General features: G+C 38.1%; 1 protein-coding gene across 1 annotated transcript in view; it reads left to right on the forward strand.

Moving 5' to 3' along the window:
* The window catches only part of PSD3 (pleckstrin and Sec7 domain containing 3), a 504,139-nt gene that overhangs the window by 428,080 nt on the left and 55,272 nt on the right, over positions 1 to 20,787 (forward strand). Inside the window, exons 13-14 of the mRNA XM_006884895.1 lie at positions 14,645 to 14,802; positions 20,029 to 20,173. Coding sequence (XP_006884957.1) covers positions 14,645 to 14,802; positions 20,029 to 20,173 — 303 coding nt within the window. The remainder of the gene's footprint in view (positions 1 to 14,644; positions 14,803 to 20,028; positions 20,174 to 20,787) is intronic.

Here is a 20,787-nt window from a genome sequence, read left to right on the forward strand (position 1 = left end):
GACCCTCACCCCAAAGAAAACCTTAGTCATCAGAAACCAAAGCAGAGGTAGCTGAAGTTCTGCTAAAAAGTAACTCTCAGCCCTCTCCTAATGCATTCAACCTCTTCCCCAACCCCATCAAAGCCAAGGCATACAAAACTGGCCTCTCCTTTAAGAACTTGAAGAGTTCATAAATGGTTCATGTCACTCAAGTCCGTAACACTGTGTGATCCAGAGGCTGGTTAACCTACAGCAGGATTGTGAAGTTAGTCATGCTTGTAATTATGTTTTTCACTGGCTTATTCTTTTTTATTTTTATTTCCTTTTAAAAAAACATTTTATTTTTATTGATTTTTACTTTCATTCACATTGTATTTCATACAATCATTCCCACACATCATGTCTTATAAAATTAATCACCATTGATCCATGCTCACTGTTAGCTCATCTTTTGAGATTCCCAAGGGCTTGTTTTTTAAAATAAAACCTGAACTCTGAGATACCTACACATAAAGACACCAGTATGTGTCTTTTCTAATTACTGGAATTTGTAAAGCAAGCTATTTTGAGGATGGGGAAATTTTGTTAACTTCTGCCTCATAAACAAAGTTCAGCTAGCTCTTGGTCAGTACATTACAAGCAAGTATACAATAACTTCTTTTTATGCCTTTTAAACTCCTGCTGTAATAAGACTGTATGATATGTTAATTAACTAGTGCAGCTGTAACATAAATATTACAAATTTAACTAACAGAAATTTCATGTTTCACCATTTAAAAGGCCAGAAGTTCAAATTCATAGCACCATTTCAAAGACAAATCTCGTTTTTGGCTCACAGTTCAGGTTGAAAGTCCTTGTCTCTCTTTATCATCTCTGGGTCTTGCATTCCTTGGAGGTCTCCATTATCTTCCTGTGAGTCTTCCCTTGGGCCTAGGAAGTTCCCAGCACAGAGACCTGGGACCAAAGGACAATATCTGTTCCAGACTTCTTTCTTGATATTAGGTCCTCCTTCTACTCACTTCACTCTCATTTATCGCTAGTCAGAGAAAAGATGTTGCAAGTCACACCCCAAGGAAACTCTCTTTACATTAGATTGGTAGTGATGGTGGTGGTGGTTTGTGCCATTGAGTTGGAAGTGACCCATAGCTAACCCTTCAATAGGTTTTCAGAGGCAGTATAATTAATTGCACAGGAAGAGAATGCCCATCCTTCTCCCATGGAGCAGCTGGTGGATTCAAATCTCATGCCTTTGGGTTAAGGTATCATTAAGTGGCTGCATTAACAGTGTGACATTCTACCATTAATCCTACAATAAATTGACTTATCATATCATGGGGTTCATTACATAACAGCCACATCCCATCATTTCATAACTCTCAAACTAATGAGAGTCATGGCATAATCAAGTTGACCCAAATTTTTAACTAAGTAACTTCCCAGGATTTTTTTTCAATCAACAAACCTGTTTTCTAGTATTTTATCATCTTATTACAGAAATCATGAAATATCATAGAAATGGCAGTGGCACCCAGATTACCACCCAGAAGTGGTCCAAGCATCCATGATCAGCTCTATACTGGCTATTCTTTTTTTATTCTAAAGGTTAATGACCTTTATTCTAAAGGTTAATGTTTTTGTTTTCATAGGAAACTAAGTACCATCTAATAATATGTTTGTTATTGTTTGTTGCCATCAGTTCACCTATGGCTCATAACAACCATATGAACAACAGATCCGAACCTTTTGATAGAAAGGACCATAATGCTACGTACGAAGTGAATCAGTCATGAGTACAACCTATAACTTTAGAACTTGCCTCTTTCTCCTGAAAACTGTATATTAGAGATATGACCATGAACACTATATAGTCTCTACGTCTAACTATTCTAGTAGATCATCAGATAAAATGTCATTTCCATGCCATTTGATAAATGTTACAAAGCAAGAAGTAAGTCTACTAGGGAAATGTCTTCAAATGGGAACATAACTGAACCTCTTCTGAAAAAGGAGGCAGGTTTTATCTAAATGTAGATGTAAAAGATATAAAAGTTAATCGTAGGAAGGCTTCGTTTAGCAAGAAATGTGTGGATGTTTAGATGTGAGAAAGGAAAGTACATTGAGGGAGCTACAGGTTTGGCAGAATGTGGAAGATGTCTGAGGCATCTTTCGACTGGTATAGACAGTCATGTAAAGAGAGAATTTTGAACAATGCCAAACTACTGAAAGGGTTTTAAACTGGGGAGTGATATGATCAGATTACATTTTAGAATGGCCAGTCTAAATACAGGATTGAGAATGCATTGAAGGGAAATAACGTAGAAGGCATAGTAGCAGATTTACTTGAACCCTCAGGTAGAAGCAACAGGAAAGGAGGGTTCAGTGTGAGGTACCGTGTTTAGTGTCTGTAGGTTAATATGCAGTGAGCAGCAAGTTGCACACAAGTTGCTTCACAGTTAAACTTGTGAAGGTGTTCAGGGTCGGACTGTAATTCCTTCCATTGATCGTGGAAGCCCATTTGAAGGCACCTGATAACAATGGAAAATAAATGGAAGCACCAAGTTGTCAGCTAGATATTCACATCTGGCACAAAAAGTAGATCTATTTAGATCTGGAAAGTCATCAAAAAATATTTGATAAGTAATACAAAATACAAAAATAATTTATAATTATAGGAGCAGATAATGCGATTCAAAAAAACTATATAGACTGGGGAGAAGATACATGACAAAGAGGGGAGAACAGACACTTCCAATATGTGAGACAGTGAAGGAGGAGACTAAGAGACTAAGAAGAGAAAATGAGAAGAAAATGGGTAAAGAGGGCAAAAGCCACAGATGTGAGAAGTCAGTGGGTGTGTTGCATATTGTAAAAGTGTTAAGGTAGATAGAAATTGGTGCATGCTGCTTGAATTCAATAAAAAAGATTTTTACCTAGGTAAATCAGGTCTTTTGTTGTGGCTGCTATGCATATTGCTTCCATAGGCCTTGGTCTGAGCACAAGAATCTCTGGCCCTGAAGTGTGCACCACTTTATCTTGCTTCCTTTTTGTTATTGGTGAGATTCTCTCTGCTGCTGGATGTGCACAATTTAATGATGAGACTAGCAAATTCCCTTGTGGAGTGGCGAGATTAGCCAATCTCCTTTTGGATAGACTTAACACATCCTGTTAATAAATGACAGGTATGGAAGCCAAATAAAGGTAGAAATTGAGGACATGAAGTCAAAGAGCATGTAAACAACTATTTTCAAAAAATTCAACTTGTAGTTTCTACTTAGATTTTTCTTCTACTTTCTCACCTCAGTCTAGCCCCACCGCTTTTGTACGTGAATCACTGTCAGCTCCACTGGTTGGTTCCTTCCTGTGACTTTTGTAAATAATTTAGATTATGTAAAAAGAGCAAGAGCCACATGGCAATTACCATAAACGACTTGTGCCAACTTCACAAAGGGGAACTGTCCATGTCAATAACAACAACACAGAAACAATTCCCGTGAGGTCAGGCGTGTCTCTGACACTCCCATACCTCTTTCTACTTATCCCAACACCTACCTTACTTACTTAATGGGTTCAGAATCTGTTATGGTAATTCACAGACCACACAGAACCATTTTAGGGAAGTCAAAGGCTACAATTCAAGTTAGTAGCAAAATACCTTCATTCAGTCAGGACACCTACTGACTTATGCTCACAGGCCCCTCAGCTTTCAGCCTCATATATACTCCAACAAACTTGAGCAAATACTCCTAGTTGTGGTCTCTGTGGGGTAACAGTCCCAAGATCCACTCTGTCTCCCATCTGGTCTATGGTCCTTTGCTCTTCCTTCTATGGATGCTGCTTCCATAGGCCTTGGTCTGGTTGGCACAAGAATCTCTAGCCCTGAAAGATGCACTGCTTTATCTTGCTTCCTGTTTGCTGCTGGTGGAATTTTCCCATTCTGCTGCTGGATCCACACAATTTAATGATGAGACTAGCCAGTTTCCTTGTGGATTGGCGAGATTAGTCAGTCTCCTCGTGGATAGACTAACACATCTGGTTTGCATATCCCTGTCTATCACATGTCAGTCAGTGGCTAGGGAAGCCATTTTGAACAATAAACCCTTATCACTGCAGGTCTCTATTACCTAGTCATTTCTATTCTTTTGTTTTCTATTGTGAGTTCTCTCTAACGTAAAATGTAAATATCTGTTCTCTCTAGCGTAAAATATAAATATCTTTTTCTTCCTTTCTTTTTGGTCAGTTTCTGACATTATCAAGAGCTTTTGCTTTGCTAATAACTGTTACACAGTCCTCCTCACTCCCACTTCACCTCATTTCCCTTCTGGTCCCCTCACTTAAAGATAATAAATCACATTTGCCTCTAACCTGAAGCAAAAAAGAAAATCTACAGTGTATTATGATAGTAATAGCAGACCCATTTACAAAATGTCCTATTGAGAGCTATGACAAGATTAAATATGGTGCCTGCTCCCTGAAAGAGACTTAGGCTTTCAAAGTAGATGAGAAAATGGAATTTATGCAATAAATTATTAGTGAACACTTTTGACCAGTTCCTCTTGTGCAAAAGCGCATAGTAACATGATGTGAACTGATGATACAGCTGAGGGCTGGAGAAAAAAAAAGAGAGTAAATAGTGATTAACTGGTTCCAGTTTCTAGAACTATCTTAAGGTAGAGCCTGTGAAGAACACTAGAGAAAGAAACAGCCAAGTTAAATATTTTGACTCATTCAAAACTTTTCTAGGGTTTAGCTGCAAGTAATGGTCAGACACAAAAGGGTGTTTATGGTAGAGAGACATGTCTGTCTTACAGCTGAGTAAGACTGCACCTCTAGAGTTGGTTCTAGTGCAGGTAATACACCTGGGGGTAAGAAATTCATGTTCTATTTGTAGTGATTTATTACTATTGGAACGCAAAATGTTCATGGCAGAAGAGGTCCAGTGTTAACATTTTAATAGGCTCTTTAGTTTATGTAGGCTCTAATGTCTAGGGATCTCTCAAGGCTTAGTGGTAGTGAGTCAAATTATCAGCCGCAAAACACAGTTTGAATCCACCATCTATTCTATGGGAGAAAGATGGAAAGTGGCCTACTATGTGATCCACTGCCTCTGAAAACCCACTGAAAGGTCAGCTATGAGTCAGATCCGACTCCATAGTACATAAAAATGAATTAAGAGTACAGTGATTAATTTTTGTTGGTCTAAAAATAAATCTGTGATTTGTTGATATACAGTTATTATTATCCCCTGTTTGCCCACAGAGAGTCATCTGTCAATCAATTATTTAGACAAGTCTTTACTATCACACACCTTTAGAAGTTCCTCTTCTGACATGGGCTTTGTTAACTGAGCCTCCCAATTTCTGTCTCCTCCTTCAAAGCAGTTTTGTGAAGTTTATTATGATGATGGTTATACACTGATTATAACAGAACAGAACAATGCTCGCCCTAACATAAATTTTCAGGTGATTAAAGGACTGGTTAAGAATGATAGGCAAAGGTTAATACATAGCACTTAATTAATTGGGATTCAGTTGATTATTACATTCCTTAAGCTTTGATTCTTGAAAATTATTCTAATGGCTTTGATTAAGGAGTCTAGAAAACAACTGCTCAAACCTGAATATATCTGTCTTTATCATCTCTTTAAAATGTGACAAATTGGTTTAGTATGTAAAAATATAGTTGCTATCACAATGTATTGGAAGCTCTGTCCTTGATATAAAATCTTCTCTTCATTCCTTGATGTTTTGTGAGAGAGAATGCTGCAACTGCCTCTAATGCCTGGTATTTGTTTTATTTTATTGACTTGTTGGTTATGTTCTTGGGGTTTTGTTGTTTAATTTCAGAGAGGAGTAAAGGCTTTATGAGTAGGTGGTCAGCCTTGAGGGTGAGTCTGAGGGAAGCAGAATTAAAGTCCTTGAGACTGGAAGCCCCACAGACTATGATGACTGTGGGCCTCTGAATTCAGTGTGACAAATGCTTTAGCACCAAGAGCCTCCATCCCTGGCTCAACAGCCCTTGTTGCTTTCTCGTATGCTCTGAACATTTTTATTTCCTTTTGTGAATCCACTGGCTATATCCCTTTTCACATTTTGAAAAGGTCATGTGAACAATCTCCTGTAATTCTCTTAAATAGTGAGAAATTCTTAAAAATACTCTCTTGAGCAAATAAATGATAATTTTACCCACTGGTTGGTATTTAGATGAATGTCTCAGCCCACCAAAGAAATATTTTCCAAAAAATCAATTAAGACATAATCAAAGTTGTGTATTTTTAAAAAAAAAACCCTCAAAACTTGTAAATTTCTATAAAATCGTCACAGCCAGGAGCATAGCTCTGAGGACCATGTGTAATGGACAACATAATTCCTATTTAAATGCCTAGCAAAAAGATACCAGTTATCTCTATTTTTACTGTTTTTGTACTCACATGCTGCAGTCTTTTGTGGCTTCTTCCCAGGCATCAAAGTGTGAGACAGGTTGAGAGGAAATTCTATTCCCAGTGTGCCTCTCTAGATCCTAGACAGTGCTGCTCTCTTTGGCCCTCTCTCCTTTCCCCCTTCCCTTTTTCTTTCCCCACCTTTCTTCCTTCTCATCCCTCTCTATCATGGGTGAAAGTCATTTGCCTTGTCAATTACACAAGGCCTGTGTCTTTAGCAGACTTGTTTGCAAAGTCTGGAAGTGAAAGAAAATTAGAAAATAGCCTCTACCAATGAAAACTCCAATCTTTATGTTGGGGGCGGCGGGGGGGGGGAATAGAAATATGTAGAATAAAGTTCTTCAGATAGAGTCAAGGAATCCTGTAATCTTTAAATTGCACGGGCTGCTGATAATTATCTACTACTTCAAATTCCTCCCAGTGGTACTGTGTTATTATCAAATAGATCCCAACTCCCTGGTTCTCATTTATCCTAGAAAACTTCATGTCCTTTACTGAAAAGCACTCCAGTACTATTATCTCTTAGTGACCCCTCTGTATGGTCCAAGAACAGTTAAGAGGCAAAGTGTGTCATTGCTAACAAAGAATGTGGTCCTCCTACCACAGCTCGTACTTCCCCAACATTGTTTTTGTTCAGAGAGCTACCACTTGCATACTAACTGAATGTAGCTATATCAAAATTGAAAGCTTTCTTATTTAAATAATGCAACTTGATACCCCAAAGAGGATTTGAATTCCTGGAATGCTTTATTCCAATCAACAGATATTCCAAGTAGTGAAAAGAAACTTTTACAGGAGGGTAAGCCAGTAGTGACGACAAGCTACAACAGGGACTGCCATTACAGAATTCTCAACATTCTTCTTTCTATCAGGTATCCGGTACATAGGAAAGAGAAACAAAAGCTTCAGCAAAGTAATTACTAGACGTGGAGGTGACTCAAGTGAACATTTTCATCATCTGTCTTGCCCAGTGCCAATTATCACTCCATCAGGTTGGAAACTTCAAGGGCTCTGTCCCTTCCTGTCAGTGCAGAGGTCCAGATGTCTCCATGAAGGCCATTGCAATGGTCTCCTGCAGTAACTCTAACCTGTCCTGCATGTGCCTGGCATTCCTACTCCAGTTAAGACAATAAATCTACTACCGTAGCTATTCTAGTTAAGAAGATGATCATTAGCATGGGGCAAAATACAGCATACATAAAAGCAAACTAGCATTGATAGTGCTAAATTACTGATTGCTACCTACCTTCAGTCTGTCTCCCTTTAGAAAGAAAACCAACCAGAAGTACTTTCAAAGGGTGGGGGAAATTGCCAACCTATCAAAATTGCTTCTTAGACTATTTTTTAAAAATAATCAAGTTTTGGCATTTATAAGTCTAACTTGACTATTTTTTACATTTTTATTCATATCTTCAACCAGGATTTACTCTGTATTCTCCATTTTGTATTTTTGCTGAGAAAAGCAAGACTATTTTAAATTTTTAACTATTTTAATTGGATAGAACAGTTTTACCTGTTTAATTAGAAATGAAGTAAATAACACTTTGAAGACTAGAATATGAGTGTTTTTTTGAATGATGTTGATGGAGCTTAATTAAAATTTGGTCACTTTCCAAATGTGGTTTGTAATTACTTGTGGGTACCAATTTGCTGATGTCGTACCAATTATTTATGCATATATAGATAATTTTTGTGTTAGTGTGTTATGATTCAACCTCACAATGCAGAGGCTTAACAAGCTTCTTAAGAGAAACTTATTCATTCCATGCTTTAAATGAATTTTAAATAAACAGCGTTGTAAATCACATTCCCAGGGCTTGTTAGGATAGCAGCATGATCTAATGAATCATTCTAGATAAAAGATGTAGATCGCAGTGAACACTGGAGAGAGGAACATTTCTAGGTGTCATTTTCACCCTTCATTTGTTCGAGAAAAATGGATAGTAATTAGATGTCTGAAACATTTTCTTTTCGTATGGAAAATGTCTTGGTTGAATTTATCTTGCTGTTTCACATTTAGTTTGTACAGCAAATAGTCTTGGGTCTGAAATGATTTGATTACGATAATTTATCCCTTATTTCTTTGCTCCCACTTTCATCATGTAAGCATCACCTTCCACTTTCAGTATTGAAAAAATAAAGATGTCAGAATAACCTCAAAATTATAAAGCCGGTTCTGTTTATTCAGTTTTCAATCCTAGTGTTACTATTCTATCTTTTGCTTGGTTTTTGGTCTTTTGTTTATTTTGTGTGTTGAAGAGGTGCTTACAAATAATACTGCATTATTAAATGCTGGGGTTATTTTAAAGTTTTTTTATTTTTCCTTTTATGGAGTGGTAAAATGGTACCAACATCAACCAGTAAATAGGAGGCACATTAGACTTAAAACTTCTCAACTTCCAAACAGAAGGCACCTAAGACTTAAAATTTCTGGACTTAAATTTATTGTTGTTGTAAGTGCTTCATTGCCTATGCAAAGGCTTTTGACTGTGTGGATCACAACAAGCTGTGGCTGACTCTGAGAAGAATGCCAATCCCAGAACATTTGATCGTACTAACGGGAAACCTATACTTGGACCAAGAGGCAGTTGTCAGAACAGAGCAGCAAAACACTGGATGGTTCAAAATCAAGAAAGGGGTCCGTCAGGGATGTATTTTGTCTCCATACCTTTTCAATCTGTATGCAGAACAGATCATCCGAGACGCTGGGCTGTACAAGGAGGAATGTGGCATCAGGATTGGTGGAAGAATCGTCAACAACCTGTGTTTTGCAGATGACACAACCCTGCTCACTGAAACAGAGGAGGACCTGAAACGATTGCTGCAGAAGGTCAAGGACTGCAGTCTTGAATATGGATTGAAGCTCAACATCAAGAAAACAATGATTCTCACCACTGGGCCAATTGGCAGTATCAGTATGGATGGTGAAGAGATTGAGATAGTTAAGTTTTAGTGTGCTTGGCTCCACAGTCAACACTCTTGGTAACAGCAGCCAGGAAATCGGGAGTCAAATTGCATTGGGAAAGTCAGCTGTGAGGGACCTCTCAAGAGTACTGAAGTGCAGCAATGTCAGGCTAAGGTGCGCCTGATCCAGGCTATAATCTTTGCAATTACATGCTATGCATCAGAGAGTTGGACAGTGAATATGGATGATAGAAAGAGAATTGATGCCTTTGAGTTGTGGTGCTGGAGAAGAGTGTTGAATATACCATGGACTGTTAGGAGAACAAACAGGTTTGTCCTGGAGAGGGTGAAGCCAGAATGCTCTCCTGGAGTCAAGGATTCTGAAGCTTCATCTGACATACTTTGGGCATGTTGCAAGGAGGGACTAGCCCTTAGAGAGGGATATCATGTTTGGGAGAGTGGAGTAACGGTGCAGGAGAGGAAGACCCTTGATGAGATGGATCGATTGTGTGAGTGGAGTGGTGGGAATAAATGTGTTTGAGATAGCGAGATTGGCACAGGATAGAACGGCATTTATGGCTTTTGTACATAGGGTCGCTATGAGTCGCAAACGACTCGATGGCACATAACAACAACAACAATAAGATTAAAACAGTCTTGGAAGCGAGAATGGCATCCACTTCCAAAGTAGCTTTCAACTGGAAACCCTATGAACTTGGAGAAACAATGGAAGTTATACAAGTGTTCATCAGGTCTTTCATAGTGTCGCAATGAGTCATCTACAACTCGAAAGCACTTAACAAGAACAACATAGAGAGAACTCCATTGGCCTAGTGGACAGAAAGTGTTGCTACCAAGCCAAAGGTGGGCGATTTTAATCTGCAGCCCTAAGGCCTGGTTTTAATTGTTTTGGGGCAAATATTCCTCTAAGTGGTCTGTCCACTTGCTGTACAGAGGTAACTCATGGTTGCTGTGAAGCTGAATATGTTGACACTGATGTGTAAAATGTGATAATGGTCACCCATGATGGACAGTGTTTGGTGGAGCTCCCCAATTAAAACAAGCCTAGAAGCAGGAGTTGCATCTACTTCTGAAATAGCTTGCCTCCGGAAACTCTATGAACTTGGAGAAATGACCAAAGTTATACAAGTCTTCAGGTCTTTCGTTCACAGGGTCACTATGAGTTGTCTACAACTTGACGGCACTTAACAACAACAAAAACCATAGAGTCAGTTCTGAATCAAAGAGACCTTGTGTACAACAGAATGAAATCTGGCCCTATCCTATGCCACCTTCACAATCTCTGCTGTGCGTAAGTAAACCCACTGTTGTAATCCCTGTGTAAGTCTCTTCCGTTGAAGGGCTTCCTCATCGTCGCTGACACTGTACATTTCCAAGCATGATGTCCTCTAAGATGCCAGAGTGAGAAGATGTCTCGCCATTTTTGCAATTCTAGCTGCACTTCCTCCAAGGATTATTTGCTTGTTCTTTCCAGAAGTGGTGGTGGTTGTTGTTGGGTGCCATTAAGTTGAGTAGGCCTCACAGTGACCCTGTGAACAAGAGATCTGACCCCTGTCCTGTCCTGTGCCATCCCCACACTCTCTGATACACTTGAGCCCATTGTTGCAGTCACTGCATCAGAGCCTCGTGGACGCTCTTCCTCTCAGTCGCCAACTCTCCTTTCATTAAGTAGATCCTGCTGTCATTATTCTGCCCTGTGAATTTTTTTTTTGTCCTCTCCAATATAAAATAAGCCAGCAGTATGTCTTACAAGTTTTTTAAGCTACCTCAGGCTAGAATTCTCTTTAAAAACCACTGATGCATTTATTTCAAGATGACAATTGTAATTTTTTTTTCATATTTGTATTGGTTTGAACACATTCATACTCATTGTGTTTTTTCATGTACATTGTGTTTTATACACTCATTTGTTACTGTTGTTGATCTGCTGCCTGTTACTACCCCATCTTTTCTAATCCCAGTGAGTTTTTCCTGTTCTTTCACCCTCCATCCACCCACTAACCTCTGCTGTCCTGGTGACAACCTTTCCCCTTTGCCCATGGCCTTTCCTCTTTCTCTATGCCCTTTTTTACACTTACACATCTTCTTTAGTTATCCTTGACAATTATCATTCATTTTCACTTAGAGCTATGATATATATTGCATTTTAAAATTCCTTATACTTTTAGAATGGTCTAAGGATGACATCCTTAAAATATTATTTTAACCCAAAACGCTAGCACTGAGAAGATGAAATCATTAAGAATCTCATTATTTTATTCATTTTGACGATACATCTTACTGGTCTGTTTTATTTGTTTTTGTCTTTTGTATAAAATGTGAGGGGGTTTGTTTTCTTTATGAAATAAACTAAGGAGAACAAATTAAGATAGTAGCCAAAATCCTAGAGTCAGCAAACAGACAAACAAAAAAAGAAAACATGCAAATTTCTAGGCTAATCTCTATGCAAATTCAAGCTATCAGAGGTTTTAGTGTTCAGAATGGAGGCGGGGATGGAGGATGAGCCATGTTGATGCAGTTGTTAAGTACTTACCTACTTAGCCATTTAAAAAAAAAAGTCAGTGGTTCAAATTTACCAGAAGCTCCATAGGCAAAGGATGGAATATTTTGTTCTAGAAAAGATGTATGTGTCAGAAATGACTAAATGACAATGATTTTTTTTATGGAAATAAAAGTAACATATACATTGCTTCAGGTAATTTTGGCTCTGGTCATTTATTCTCCTCCACTTTATTATTAAATATTACCATCTGCCTCATTTATTTTCATCTACTTCAAGCTCCATTCTGGAAACTCAGTGATTAAATTGGGTAAGGACCAGCATAGTCTGTACGGAGTTATAATGCTTAACCCAAAGGCAGCGTTTCTCTCATGGTTCAAATCCTCTCAAATGGCTCCAAGGAAGAAAGACAGACAATTCCCCATGTGTTTTACAGCCTCCTGAAAACAACAATGAGACAGATGTGAGGAAGAGAGCTTTATTCTTTATAGCAAAAGCAGGAGCCACAGCTTCATACTGCTTTGCATCAGTTTCTGCATTTTCTTAGGTTCTGCTGGGTCAATGATTTAAAGCCTGTGTACACAATGAGTTGAGTTACAGAAGATGAGCTTGGGAGAGTTACTACTTTTATAGCAAAAAGCCATAACAGCAGCAACATATTATATTGAGTTTGTTGGGGTTTTTTTTAATTTTTTTATTTTATTTAAGCCTCTTGTTTAACATAAAAAAGACCTCTTGGAGGGCCTTTGTATTTAAAAGTTGGTAGTTATTATATTTTGGAGGAACATTCTTCTAAGTGGTGGAGTACTCTTCTGTCAGTGTGCTGTACTGAGGTAACCTGTGGTTGTTGCAGCTTGTGCCACTCGAGTGTCAAATGCCATAACAGTTACCCATGATAGACAGTGTTTGATGGAGCTCCCAGTTTAAGACAAGTTTGGAAGCAGGAGTGACATCCAATTCCTAAACATGCCTCTGGAAACTATGAACTTTGAGAAAGGATGATAGTTATAGAAAGGCTTTCAGGTCTTTTGTTCATAGGATCACTATGAGTTGTGCTTGACCTAGCGACAATCAACAATGACATAGATCATCCAAAGGCTGGAAGGCATTTTATAATCATGTTATTCCCAGTTGAAATGAATCCTTTAGTAGAAACTTTGTCTGGAAGGAATTTTCTGTATTTTTGGAATGCTAAACTTTTAAATCTCAATGAATTAGACAAGCAATACCTGCCCCAAAACAAAACTGAATTATAGGTTTATACATTAATGGAAATGATAGAAAAGCAGGTACATATTAATATATCACAACTATTTTCATATTTTTTCATTCTGCTCCTTTATTTATAATTCTTTAGAGTACCTTTATTGTCAATATTGCTTTTTAACTTCCAAGGGTCAATGAAAATAAAATTGACTGCTTTATACACAATTCCCAGAGGTGTTATAATTTATACACAATTCCCAGAGGTGTTATAATTTAAGTTTGAATAATTTTTATGTTGCTATTGCTATTTATTAAATTTTTTTAAGGGAAATCCTTTGCTCTGGTCCGTACTCTTAGTGACTTTACTAATGGCTTTAATAGCCTGCTGTTTTGTGTTTTGGGGATTATTTGCATTGGAGGGCACATTGTTGTTAGCCCTGTATTGACTGCAACTCATAGCATCCTTATGACCCACGGATAGGAACCTTGCCCTCTCCAGCACTGTCCACATGATGTCTGTCCTGCCCAAGCCCCTTGTTAGTCACTGTGTCAGTCCACCTCATTAAGAATCGTCCTCTCTCCTGCTGACCTTTCCCAGCATGACGTCTTTGAATTGTTTGATTCCTGTAAGAGAGAGAAGGCAATGGGATTGTAGTATTTCTTTTATAATGTTTAAAACTAAATTATAAAGGAAAACAGACTAGTAGGACATATTTTGGACTTTTTACTGCATATTAAGAGCGTGTGTGCATGTGTTGTAATGGTTAAGCATTTGACTACTAACATTTAATTCAACATCTGCTTCCATAAAGATTTCAGACTCAAAAAAAAAAAAGACTTCAGACTCACAAACCTCTGAAACTTATGGGGCAATTCTACCTTGTCCTCAAAGTTTTCTATCAGTAGGAACTGTTCTGTCACAACAGATTGGTTTTGTTTTAGATGAAATATGAGGAGGGAGAGGAAGAGGGCTTGAAACAGTAGGTCTTGATAACATCTCCTGTAACATTTAGTATGTTGTTGGGTTGTTGTGTACCATTGAGTCAGAACTGACCCATAGCTGACCTGCCAGCAGATTACCAAACCCATTATTTCTCTTTCAGCAAAAGAGTTGAAGAAATCGTTTTATTTTCCTTTCTATAATGTTAGCCAAAAAAGGAAGAGTAGTAGAAAAATGCTACTCTTTAGAGCAAAGACTCTGGTGGCATTGTTTTCACCACCAGTAGAATTCTGTTGATGGGGATAGTAAAGCTTTTACATTATCTATTTAGTATTAAAACCAACTCATTTATTAGACCTTGCTTCATTTCAAGCCACTGTAAAATGCACATGGAATAGGTCATTTTGGCTTTGATTGCCCTTAGCTATTTAATTTATATAAAATATTTCCTCCGTAATTTCCTTTAAGTAGATGTGTTTTCTCATTCTCAGCAGTTTTTCTCAAACAACAGGATGTTTTATGACCTTTATTAAATAGTAAAGAGTGTTTCTATTTCCATTTTTTACATGCATCTTTGTATATTTTCAAATTTTCTTATGTAAACAGAAGTTGAAAGGTGACATGATCTTGTCTTTGTTATTGTTGTATCTGTCTGTAGGATGAATATAAACCAGAAAAGGCTCTGTCTGAGGAAGATTTGAAAAATGCTGTCAGTGTCCACCACGCACTGGCATCCAAGGCCATAGACTATGAGAAGAAGCCCAATGTGCTCAAACTCAAAACAGCTGACTGGCGGGTCCTGCTTTTTCAAGCCCAGTAAGTGTTCTTTATTGTTTGTTCAGTTTGCATACCACCAGTGTATTCCAGGCAACCAAATCAAGGTTTACAGGGAAAAATAGGCCTAGATTCTTAAACATATATCTTAGGTTGTAATTTAACCTTTTTGGACCTCATCTCACCTGTGCTGCTAAGTTTAAAAGCAGGCTATTTATGAGCAACCTCAGGTCAACATACTCCCAAATGCTTACCCACTTATATATATCCGTACTCTCTATTAACAGTTCCATCTGTGCCTCAGTTCCTCAATTTCTCCATGTCTTGTGGGTTTGAAGATTTGCTAGAAGGTCCTCCAGAGACTTAGTCCCATGAGGGGAATGACTCATGTGATTGTAGGCATACAGGCAGGGATTTTTGTAGAAACTGGTGAGCAGTGGACCAGGCTGAATGCTGCAGAAAGCTTAAACACAGTTATGCTTTCATTTCTGTACTGGTGTTTCACACCCCCTCTAGTGTAAAGAGTACTCTTATATTGCTGTGTCAGCTGTTGATGATTAGCAAGACCATGCTGATTTGAAAGACCATGTGTCAGCAGTTAAGTTAGCTGGAGACCAAAGGGGCTAACTATAATTGCTTAAAAAAAAAAAAAGAAAATCTAATGTTTAGGCTAACCCCTCATTTTGTCTCTAGTTAGATATAATAATAATTATCTTGCAGAGTTCCTAAAAGGATTAAAGGATTAAATGATACAATGTTTTAGTACCTCACACAGTGTCTAATACATAGAAAGTATCTTCCTTCAGTAAATGTACATTTTTACCCTATTATCTTTTCCTATTCTTTGGGCACTCTGATTGTCCATGAAAAGGAAATAAAAAAAGAGAAAGCACACTGTGGACAAGGAAATGCCTTGAATTGTATGTCTATAAGATTGATAATAGAGAATTCCTATGGAGAGATGAGAAAGTATTTTCAGAAATGGATCTCTAGATGAGAAATAATAATTAGGAGGCATGCATAGCTTTCTTGTCTGTGACAAACACAGCCAATGATCCTGGCCTGGCTTTTCCACCTCAACACTGCACTGCCAAATTGTCTCAGTTGATGTTAGAATGAAAAATACTGAGTAACTATGTGTATTAACTTTGTAAGTAAACCATAAAATAAAATTTTTAATAACAAATTTGCTGTGTAAATTCTCACTCAAATCATCACAAAAACCCTTTTATTAAAAAATATTAAAATAAAAGAGCTCTGTGTTCCACTGGGGGGAAATTTTTAAAAATAATAAAAAATATTTGAAATAGAGGAACACAAGAATATGCATACTTTATGATCAGAGAACTGTAGAATCAAAGAGGAAAAAAAATCACTAGTGATTTGTAGTCTTTGAATTAGTAAAGGCATAAAAGCACTGACAATCAGGCAAGGAGTAAGTTGTAGAAAACAAGTGAAAGAGTATACTATGCATGTAGGAGTAGCACAGATTAGATACCACAGAGAGAGCTATGACCAGATGTATAGTGACAGTTGTTGAGCGCCCTCCTCCAAATTATTCTATTACTCTACCTTCCAAAAAAGAATCTAAAAGACTTGATCTAACATCTAAGGAAATCTCTTAAGTTAGAAATAATAAAATAAATTAGTCAATTGAAATAATGAAGCTAGAGAGACCACATTTGAGATTCATAACCAAAAATGTCAAGGTCCTTGCTGTAAGATCAGTTCTTACTCATAGTGAACCTGTAAGGACAGAGTAGAATGTCTTTGTGTTAGTTATCCAGTTCTGCGATCATACATTTATTCTATCATTTAGGAACACAAAGTCTAAACTCAAGGTCCCACCTCTAAAGGGACGCTTTCTCTGTCCCCTGGCTTAGGGCTTTCCCAGCTCAGGAACCTAGACACATTCCACTACTTGCTCTTCTTTCTTGGTAGTATGAAGGTCCCCCATCTCTGCTCACTTGTTTAATCTATTTACAGTTCAAAAGAGATTGACCCTGGAGGACATAATGCTAAGTGAAATCTCTCAGTCACTAAAGGACAAATATTGCATAGGGCCACTGTTGTAAAACGGGACTTACATCAGGGTTGAGGGAAGACAGAAAAGGAGGGGAGGAATGAGGTATATTGCATTGAAACAGATGAGGGAGAGAACTGTTTAAAAGGGATGCATGAATGGGCATTCTTATCATTACAGAAGTCCAGAGTGAAGGCTGCATGGTGGAATGGACTTGGGGAGAGGGATTGCATAACAATGAAAGAGTTTTTCTTTTTCTTTTCAAGGGGAAGAGTGAATTGAGGCAGGGAGGCTGGGAGGGAGAAAAATGCAACAATGAATGACTGGAAACCTTAAGTCTCTGTAAACTTTCATTAAAATTAATTTTTTTAAAAAGAGAGCTATTGAGTCAAAATAGAACCTAACCTAATGTTTACATTTTGCCTTTGTAACTACAACTAATTCTGCCTCATTAACATCATAGATAAAGGTATAGGATTTGCAACATACAGGTTAAGTACATACAAGCACTAATTGGAGTCTAACTCTATCATTCTAAGGATCGTGACCTAGCCACATGTACATATTTTAGGGAGACACAGTGAAATTCATCACATGTCCCACAGGATTTCCAAGACTGTAAATCTTTATGGAAGTTTCGAATGAAGCAGCTATTAGATTTGAGCCTCCAACTTTTCCATTAACAGCTGAACACTTAACCATTATACCACCAAGACCCCTTTACAGTGATATGTGGGAGTGAACAAATAAATACAAAGCACATATTCATGCTCATTTTTAAAAAGTTATCCAATAGAGTGTGAAAATTATCTTAAGACTATTTTACATAGAAGAAGAATCTTGCTAAAGAGAGGTCAGAGATGGTTGGAGCAATATATCAAGAAGGAACTGCAGAAATTCAAGCTGTAAGTGTCCATGGAAGAGTCAATTAAGAAGAGTTCATGGATCAGGTTATCTTCGCTGATGCTGGATGGATCTTTGCTTTCTGAAACTAAAGACTTGAAACTTACTGAAGAAGATCAAAGACAACAGACTTCAGAATAGATATCAAGAAAACAAAAATGCTCGCCACTAGACCAGTAACCTGCATTTTGGTAAATGGAAAAAAGATTGAAAGATAGACCTCAGCATAAAGAAACAAAAATTCTCATCATTGGACCATTAAGCATCAGCATGATAAACAGAAAGTATTTAAATTGCCAGTGTTTGTTTTTATTTTTCATCCACAAACCATGGGAAAAAAAGTAAGAAGTCAAATTGCACAGTGGAAATATGAGGGGGGGGAGGCCTCTTTAATGTGTTAAAACCAAAGATACCGTCTTGAGGACTAAGGCTTACCAGATTGAAGCTGTGGTCTTTTCATTCGCCTGCAGCTTGTTCAAGAACTGGACAGTGAACAAGGAATATCTATGAGAAATGGATGCCTTTGAATTATGATCTTGGCAAAGGATATGTCATAGATTACCAGAAGAACCAACAGATCTGTCTTGGAAGTGTACAGTCAGACTCTACGGAAAGAAGGATGTTATCAGAGATGAGCAGTCACTGATGAAGGACATGATACTCGGTTAAGTAGAGTCAGTTGCTGTAAAAATGGTATTAGGGTCACTGTGGATGAGAATCACCTTGACAGCATCCCACATCAGCATCAACATGGGTTCAGTTGATAAAGAGTGTGGTTTTCATCAGAATAATTGGAGAACGTAATTTATAAATTTGATGGCATTTTGCCATCTTTGCTTATTATTTTGTGTCGTTTTCTCCTGGCTCATGATCATTTCTCCCGTTAATTCATGAGTTCACAAGTAGTGTTTATTGCCCTCCGTGTTGAACTCTGTGGATACAATTACTTCAAAGTTAAAAGTGAGTTTACAACATCAGATGACTTCTACCACTTCTTTCAAGGTGTTGGGTTTTTGTGTTGTGTTTGGGGGTATTTGTTTTTTTAACAGCTTTATTGAGATACTATAGGCCCTGGCAGTACACTGGTTCAAGGCTGAAGTCTATCAGTTGTTCCTTGGGGAAAAGATGTTGCAGTCTGCTTCTGTAAAGATGGCAAGCTTAGAAACCTTGTGGGCAATCCTGCTCTGCCACAGGTCAGTGAGTTAGAATCAACTCAATGTCATTGGGGTTTTATTCTTGAGATATATTTTCCATACCAGGAGTTTGACTGGTCCTATGTGTATAATTCATTGACTTTTTAGCAGACTTAGAGTTGTGCGATTGCACCGCAGTCTGTTTTAGAATACTTCTCTGACTCCGAAAGGCCCTCTATGCCTCCTCACACTCACTCCTAATTGTTCGTGCAGCAAAACACAACCCTTTTGCCTTTTTGCATGATTTTAAATTTGCCTGTTTAGAATCTTAATTGGAATTTCACTGAGGATCAGTTGTATAAAAGAAAAATATTTTGTGTGCCGTTTTAAATTGGTAATGAGAAATTAGCAATATCTGTGTACCAGGATCAGAAATCCCAGATCAAAGACCACAGCCTTCAGTATGGATTGCATCTCAACATTAAAAAGACAAAAAATCCTCACCACTGCTCCAATAAGCATTATTATGATAGTTGCAGAAAAGGTTAAAATTGTCAGAAATTTCATCTCACTTGGATCCATAATCAACGTCCTTGGTACCAGCAGTCAGGAGACCAAGGAGATTTATACATTGGGTAAGTTCACTTTCAAGGACCTCTCGAAAATACTGAGGAGCACTGATGTCAGTTTGAAAACTAAGATGTGCTGGATTCAGGCTATGGGCTTTTCAATCACATGCTATGCATGTGAGAGCTGGACAGTGAATAAGGATGGCAGAAGAATTGATGCCTTTCAGCTGTGGTGTTGGAGAAACATCCCTGGACTTCCAAAAGAACAAACAGATATGTTGTGGAGAAAGTGCAGTCAGAATGTTCCTTAGAGGCAAAGGGGGCCAAGCTTCGTCTCACAGACTTTGCACTTGTTGTCAGGAGAGGTTATTCCTTGGAAAGGGATGCCATGGAAAGGGATGCTTGGAAAAAGTGGAGGGTCAGCAAATGCGAGGAAGATCCTCAACGAGATGGATTGATGCAGTGACAGCAGCAATGGGCCCATGTGTGTCAGAAATCATGAGGACGGCACAGGATAGGACACGGATCAGATCTGTTGTTCATAGGGTCACTGTGAGTCATACTCAGCTTGACAGCATCTAACAACAACATGTACGAGGATATAAAAATTACCTAACAGAAATATGTCTGTTTTTCTCAGGAGTCCAGAGGAAATGCAAGGGTGGATAAACAAAATCAACTGTGTTGCAGCTGTCTTTTCTGCACCACCATTTCCAGCAGCCATTGGTTCTCAGAAGAAGTTTAGCCGTCCACTTCTGCCTGCCACTACAACAAAATTGTCTCAGGTGAGTCATTCCACGAGTTCTTTGGAATTCTGGCAGGGAGAGGTGGTTTTGGGCAGAGAAAGACCCCACCCGAGATGAATGTGTTGTGTCATTGGAGTAAAATGGAGTCTGTGTTGGGTTTTAGATTTTGTGGAGGAAGCAGATGCTGTTGACTCATGGTTGATGGGACATATTCATTGAATTTCTTTTCTAAAAGTTTTATTAATTTGTTCAAACTCATTACCACCCCGTTTATGCTGACCCTCAAGGAGGTTTCTGAGGCTGTAAATTGCACGAGGGGAGAGTGCCTGTTTTTTCTGGTGAAGCAACTGTTGAATTTGGAACCAGATATATAAGGCCTTTGAGTTGTTAAATCTGGGTGATGCCCCCAAATTCCAACTCTTAATTTACTGGTTCGTCACATTTCTCTGGTTAGGTTTGCTTATTCTTTTTTTTTTTTTTTTTAGGTTTGCTTATTCTTGTTTTTAACATTAGCACTACTTTTTTAAGTGACTAGATAGCCAACCCTCCTGACTTCGTTGAAAGTTTTTATTCATTTATTCATTGTATTGAACACTTACCATGCTACAAGATGTATTTGGTGCTAGGAATATAACACTGTCCCCGGGGGCGGG

This window comes from Elephantulus edwardii, unplaced genomic scaffold (genome assembly GCF_000299155.1).
Source record: "Elephantulus edwardii isolate Elephantulus edwardi_28Jun2011 unplaced genomic scaffold, EleEdw1.0 scaffold00038, whole genome shotgun sequence".
Taxonomy (NCBI): Eukaryota; Metazoa; Chordata; class Mammalia; order Macroscelidea; family Macroscelididae; genus Elephantulus; species Elephantulus edwardii.